Genomic DNA, 6,600 nt, shown 5'->3' on the forward strand with positions numbered 1-6,600 from the left:
AACGGGAGAAAGTTATTTTGACACCCGGTTTTATAATTACATGGATTTGGAAATTGTGATTAATAATAAAATATGAAATTAAGATATTAAATTAAAACTTAAATTAAATTATTGAATACCAGCGAAAAAAAAAAACGATCAAATCAAACGGAAACACATAAAAAAACGGTCAAATGAAAAAAAAAGAGAGTTAAAGTTAAATTTAAGAAAACACTATAAAATTGAGAGAATAATAATTTTAATTCATAAAATTAGTAAAATTGATAAAATAATTATTTTAATTTAAATAATTTTTTATTCATAAATTAAATTTAAAACATAAATATGGACACAAAAAGAAAATATTTTTATGTATAGATATAAATATTATTGATGTTATTATTGTAATTATGAAACTAAATATAAATATTTTTGTAACTTTATTATAAATAGCTTTTATTTATTTCATAATTAATTTTATAATTAAAAAATGGTTAAGTTAAAAAAAATTCAAATTAAAAATAAAGGTAAATTTAAAAAATGATAAAATTGATAAAATAATTATTTTAATTTAAAAATATTTTGATAAAACTAACAAAATAATTATTTTAATTTTGAAAAGAATTATTGAAAGGATAATTTTAAAATAATAAATGTGGAAAAAAATCTCCTTTATTGATCAAAATTAATATAAAAAATTGTCAAAGTGTTAAAAGTTTGAAAGCATGTGTTAGAGTATCTTTGCTCATTGCGATTATCTTTGCACAATTATTTACTAAATATATATCCTTTGCGAGAACTTTTCTTAATAAAATATTAATTTATAGGGTTATAGAGTGAATATTAAAAAAAATAATGATGACTCTTAGAGTAATTATTAAGACCATTTATAAAGAAAAGATTCTCTTAATTTTTATTTTCTTTTTGTTTATTTTTCACGAGAGATTGATAATAGAAGAATATAGCCAAGAGCAATAGAAATAATTCTTATCCTAATTGGAAATAACTTCTAAATTAGGAGTAACATTTCCGGATCTCATTTCTATCATACTAAAACTAGCAGAGGTTAATCTCTTTATCTACCTTTCTTATGATATATTATTTTAGTAAGTTAAAAACTTAATATTTATATACATTTAGTTAAATATAACATTTATATTTATATTTTATATTTAATCCATAATTTTAAGTAAAAATAATATAAGAGAAAGTGCATAAATTACAAAGTTATATGAAAAATAAAATGTATAAATTTCAAATTTATATGAAAAATAAATGGTAATGTAAGTCCATTATAGGGTAGTCAAATAATGTTGGTGCAAACAGAATGAAGAGAGAAAGGGAGGCAAAGCAGAGGATTGAGAATTGAGACGTATTCCCGTTAACTATTAAAGGATATGTATAAAAATTTATATACAAGATAGAATGGAAAGTAGAGGTGGGCAAAAAATTTAATTTTCTTGATTCAATCCACTTTTACTCCAATCCATTCCATTTATAATCCATTTTATTAAAAATCTAATCCATTTAAAATCCATTTAATGGATATGGATTCCAATCTAATTTACATTTTATATATCTTATGGATTGGATATCCATTTTATAAATCAAGATTTTTAAATATGGATAATCCAAAAAATCCAATCCAAATTTTCAATTTAAATTTTTAGTTGGGTTAGACTAAAGGTTGAGAGGAACTATACTAAATTCAGACTTGGATGGGCCTTGCTCGACGACCTATACGGATCGAACAAGCTCGACAATCATAAGAGGTTGGGCGGGCCTAAAGATATGAACGAGATAGGCGGGCCCGACAAACCGAACGAGTCGATCAGGCCCAATGACCTGATGAGTCACGCGGACCCGAAAACCCGAACGGACCAGGCAGAACCAATGACGAAAACAGGTCAGGCAGCCCAAAGACTCGAACGAGTCAGGCAGGCCCAAAAACCTGAACAGGCCTGACAACCTGAACGGGCCCGAAGACCCGGATGGGCCGGACGACCTGGCGACCCGGACAGGCACGACGACCCGGATGGGCCTGACGACCCAGACGATCCAATGACCCGGACGGGCCCGAAGACTCGTACGGGCCCGACGACCTGGATGGGCCTGACGACCCAGATGGCCCGATGACCCGTACGGGCCCGAAGACCCGTACGGGCCCGACGACCCGGATGGGCCTGACGACCCGGACTGGCCCGAAGACCCGTACGGGCCCGACGACCAGGATGGGTCTAACAACCTACACGGGCCTTACGACCCGGATGGGCACGACGACACGAACGGGCCGGACGACCCGAATGGGCCCGACGATCCAGACGGACATGACAACTTGGACGACCCTGACAGGCCTGGCGACCCGGATGAGCCTGACGACCTACACGGGCCTTACGATCCGGATGACACGATGACACGAATGAGCCCTACGACCCGGACGGGCCCTACGACCTAGACGGGCTCGACGTCCTGGATGGACCCTACGACCCGGATGGGCCCGACGACTCAGACGGGCCTGATGACCTTGACATACCTGACGACTTTGACGTACCTGACGACCCAGACGGTCGCACGATTCGAACGTGCCCGACTACCCGATTGGGCCTGACTATTTGGACTTATCCGTTCGGGTCGTTGGTCCCATTCGGGTCGTCCAGCCTGTTCGCGTCGTCGAGCCTGTTTGTGTTTTCGGGCCCGTTCGGATTGTCCGGCCCATTCGGGTTGTCGAGCCCGTTCGGGTCATCGGGTCAGTCTTGATCGTCCGGGTTGTCGGGTCCGTCCGGATCGTCGATCTCATCCGAGTCATTCGGGCCTTAATGACACAAGTTTTAAGAAATTCAATTTAAATTTCTTTTATTAAAAATGAATTCTGGATTTTAAACTTGATCCAAATATTTGGATTAGATTTAAATCTTGATCCAAATATTTGGATCTAGATTCTAAAAAAATCCAAACTACTTTTGCTAAAAAAATAGATTTGGGTCAAAAATCTAATTCAATTATTTGGATATAAAATGGATGTGGATTGGATCATTAAATATCCAATCCATGCCCACCCCTAATGGAAAGGGAAAAATTACTAATTGTATAATACAATTAGTTACACAACATAATTTGGATTATACAATAACACTCCTCCTTAATCCAAATTGTTTAACTGCATTAGACCTAGCATATTTCTAAGCTTCTTAAATCATTGTTGTCTCAAAGGCTTTGTAAAGATGTTCGCAATATGTTCTTTTGTGTTGTAGTGTATCAATTCAATCTTTTTCTTCATAACTTGATCTCTCAAGAAATGATATTTGGTCTCAATATGCTTGCTTTTTCTGTGAGTTCCTGGATAAGTCTATTGTAGACTTATTATCTACCTGCAGTTGTACAGGTTTCTTGTATTCTAGTCTCAACTCTTCCAATACACATTCCAGCCACAAGCATTTGTAAAGGAACATGATACAATTTGGGTGATAGTTGATCGACTCACGAAGTGTGCTCATTTCTTACCAATCAATCTTAGGATGTCAATGGATAAACTTGCAGAGTTATATATTCGAGAGATTGTAAGATTGCATGGGGTTTTAGCAAGTATAGTGTCAGATCGTGATCCGAGATTCACTTCACGGTTTTGGCAATCTTTGCAAGCAACACTAGGGACCTAATTGAGAATGAGTTCTGCCTATCATCCCCAAACGGATGGTCAATTGGAGAGAACAATTCGGTCACTAGAAGACTTGCTAAGGGCGTGTGTATTGGATCACTTGGGTGGTTGGAGTGAAGTACTTCCTTTGGTGGAATTCACATGCAACAACAGTTACAACTCAAGCATTGGAATGACACCGTATGAGGCATTGTATGGAAGAAGGTGTAGAACACCGCTCTGTTAGTATCAGGATGGAGAGTCAGTGACTATTGGACCAGAACTATTACAACAAACGACGGAGAAGGTCAAATTGATTCAAGATCAGATGTGTGTGACGCAGAGTAGGCAAAAGTCGTATGTAGACAAAAGGAGGAGGTCGCTAGAGTTTAAGGAGGGGGATCATGTGTTCCTCAAGGTTATCCCGACCACGGGTATTGGGAGTGCGATCAAATCCAGAAAGTTGACACCGAAGTTTATAGGGCCATATCAGATCAACAGGATAATCGGACATGTAGCATATGAGATCACGTTGCCACCACACCTGGCAAACTTGCACAATGTGTTTCACGTGTCCCAATTACGGAAATACATTGTAGATCCCACGCATGTGCTAGAGGCAGATGATGTCCAAATCAGGGATGATCTGATGTTAGACGTGAACCCGATAAGGATAGTGGACTCTAAGGTCAAGAAGTTGAGAGGGAAGGAGATCCGAACGGTAAAGGTTCTTTGGGATGAAGCAATGCAGGAAGCAATGTGGGAGATAAAGGATCTCATGAAGGAATCATACCCATATTTATTTCCTGGTAAGTGAAATTTTCGATGACGAATTTTTTTTTAAGATGGAGGGAATGTAAGACCCAGTAAATTCATATAAATAATAACTAATAAAGTACAAGTAATTGTGGGTTGAGAATAACCTAAGAGAATTTCTTGACAAGTCTTATATAAGAAATAGTACTAGCTCAAGTGGTTGAGAGTACTTAGTTCTCTTGAGAGGACTTAAGTTCGAGTCTTGATGTGCCATTAGTGTGATATTTTAATTGTGTTTTATTTTACCAATATATTATGAGTGCGGAAGCATGGTTTAAGCTTGTATGTATGTGTGAATTAACATGAATCATGTCATAGTTTGTTGGTGTGCATGTGTTTGATCGGTAGGGTGGAGGCAAGGAGGGGATTAGAGATGGCAAATAAACCCGTGCCCGTGGGTATCACCCGAACCCGTCCCCGTTTTGACGGGGAATCCCCGCTTTGACTGGGTATGGGTATGGGTATGGGTAATACCTGAAATTTTCAACTGGGGATGGGGATGGGGATATATATATACCCGCCCAAATACCCGTCCCCGCTTAAATTACTAAACTATTTATAATTTATTAAATAATCTAAAAAATATATATAAATAAATAATATATTTACACATAAAATATAATATAATATAATATAATATAATATAATATAGTATATATACATATAAATAAAATATACTTATATATATATATATATATATATATATATATATATTTACACATATACATGTAATATAATATAATATAATATAATATACATATAATATATATACATAATAATATAATATAATATATATAATATATACGTATAAAACAAATTAATCATTTAACTAGTGAGATCTTTTATAAACAAATTTATAACATTACAAATTTATAAAAATTTAAAAGAAATATATATATATATATATATATATATATATATATATATATAAAAGCATAAAATATCTACGCATATACATATAATATATATACATAATAATATAATATATATTATTATATTTATATTATTATATAATATAATATAATATATACTTAAAATAAATATATATCTATAAATATATATATATATATATATATATATATATATATATATATATATATATATATATATATATATATATAAACATAAGATATCCACACATATAATATATATACATAGTAATAATAATATAATATATAATATAATATAATATATATAAATAATTATATATATATATAAACATAAGATATCCACACATATAATATATATATACATAGTAATATAATATATAATATAATATAATATAATATATATATATATATATATATATATATATATATATATATATAACATATTTCTCATTCTCTTTGTTTTTTGTTATACACTTTGTTTACTCTCTCAATTGTCTAGTTTGTTTTTCAAGATTTAATTTTGAAGGTAATTTTTCTTCTTCTTATTACATAATTTTTACTCTCTGTACATGGTTATGTTCAAATAGGTGTTCCTCAATTTCATTCTATGAAATAATTTTTAGGTTACACATTTGATTATCTTTATTTATTTATTTATTTTCATGAAAATGTTTGACTCTTATTTTGTAGCTCTTCTTTTTGTTACTTTGGTTATACACTTTTTTACTCTCTTTTAATTGTTTGGCTTGTTCTTTAAGGTTTAAGCAGATCTTCAAGGTACTTTTCCTTTTATCATAATCTTAATTATACATTTTTTTTTCCGTTATGTTATGTTCAAATGGATATTCTCAAATTTGGGTCACACATTTAATTATCTTTACTCCTTTATGATAATTTTATTTATTATTTATTTTTGTTTCATGATAATGTTTAATTCTCAATTTTAAGTGCTCAATTGCATAAATCCTTAATTTAATTCAAGATCAAAAGATGAAGAATCTATGTTTAAATTTGAATTATTATTAATTTAATTTTGTTATTTGTGCTATTTCGTTTAAGTGGTATAATATAAATTTTTAATAGTATAAAAAATATTTGAAATATTTTTAAACTTGATTATTGGTTTTCCTTTTATATTTTGTTAAAAAAGAAATTAACCTTTTTACTTTGTTTGATTTTTTTTGTTACGTATGTTAGTTTCTAGAGAAAATGAGCACAGGAGATCAAGATTTGCAGGTACCAAGTCCAACACAGTGTTCACAACAACCAACTCCCTTTCAA

The 6,600-nt window shown here is 32.2% G+C and overlaps 1 protein-coding gene across 1 annotated transcript; it reads left to right on the forward strand.

The window, feature by feature from the left end:
• Window positions 1-3,941: 3,941 nt before the first annotated feature.
• On the forward strand, window positions 3,942-4,430 carry LOC114170170. The gene has a single exon (XM_028055653.1). The coding sequence runs from the start codon at window positions 3,942-3,944 to the stop codon at window positions 4,428-4,430; it is 489 nt and encodes a 162-aa protein (XP_027911454.1).
• Window positions 4,431-6,600: the final 2,170 nt, after the last annotated feature.

Source organism: Vigna unguiculata, chromosome 11, assembly GCF_004118075.2.
Source record: "Vigna unguiculata cultivar IT97K-499-35 chromosome 11, ASM411807v1, whole genome shotgun sequence".
In the NCBI taxonomy this organism is placed as follows: Eukaryota; Viridiplantae; Streptophyta; class Magnoliopsida; order Fabales; family Fabaceae; genus Vigna; species Vigna unguiculata.

Bases quoted from the DNA above. Each gene is read 5' to 3' on its own strand.
- LOC114170170 (XM_028055653.1), top strand. From the start codon at position 3,942: ATGTGTGTGACGCAGAGTAGGCAAAAGTCGTATGTAGACAAAAGGAGG.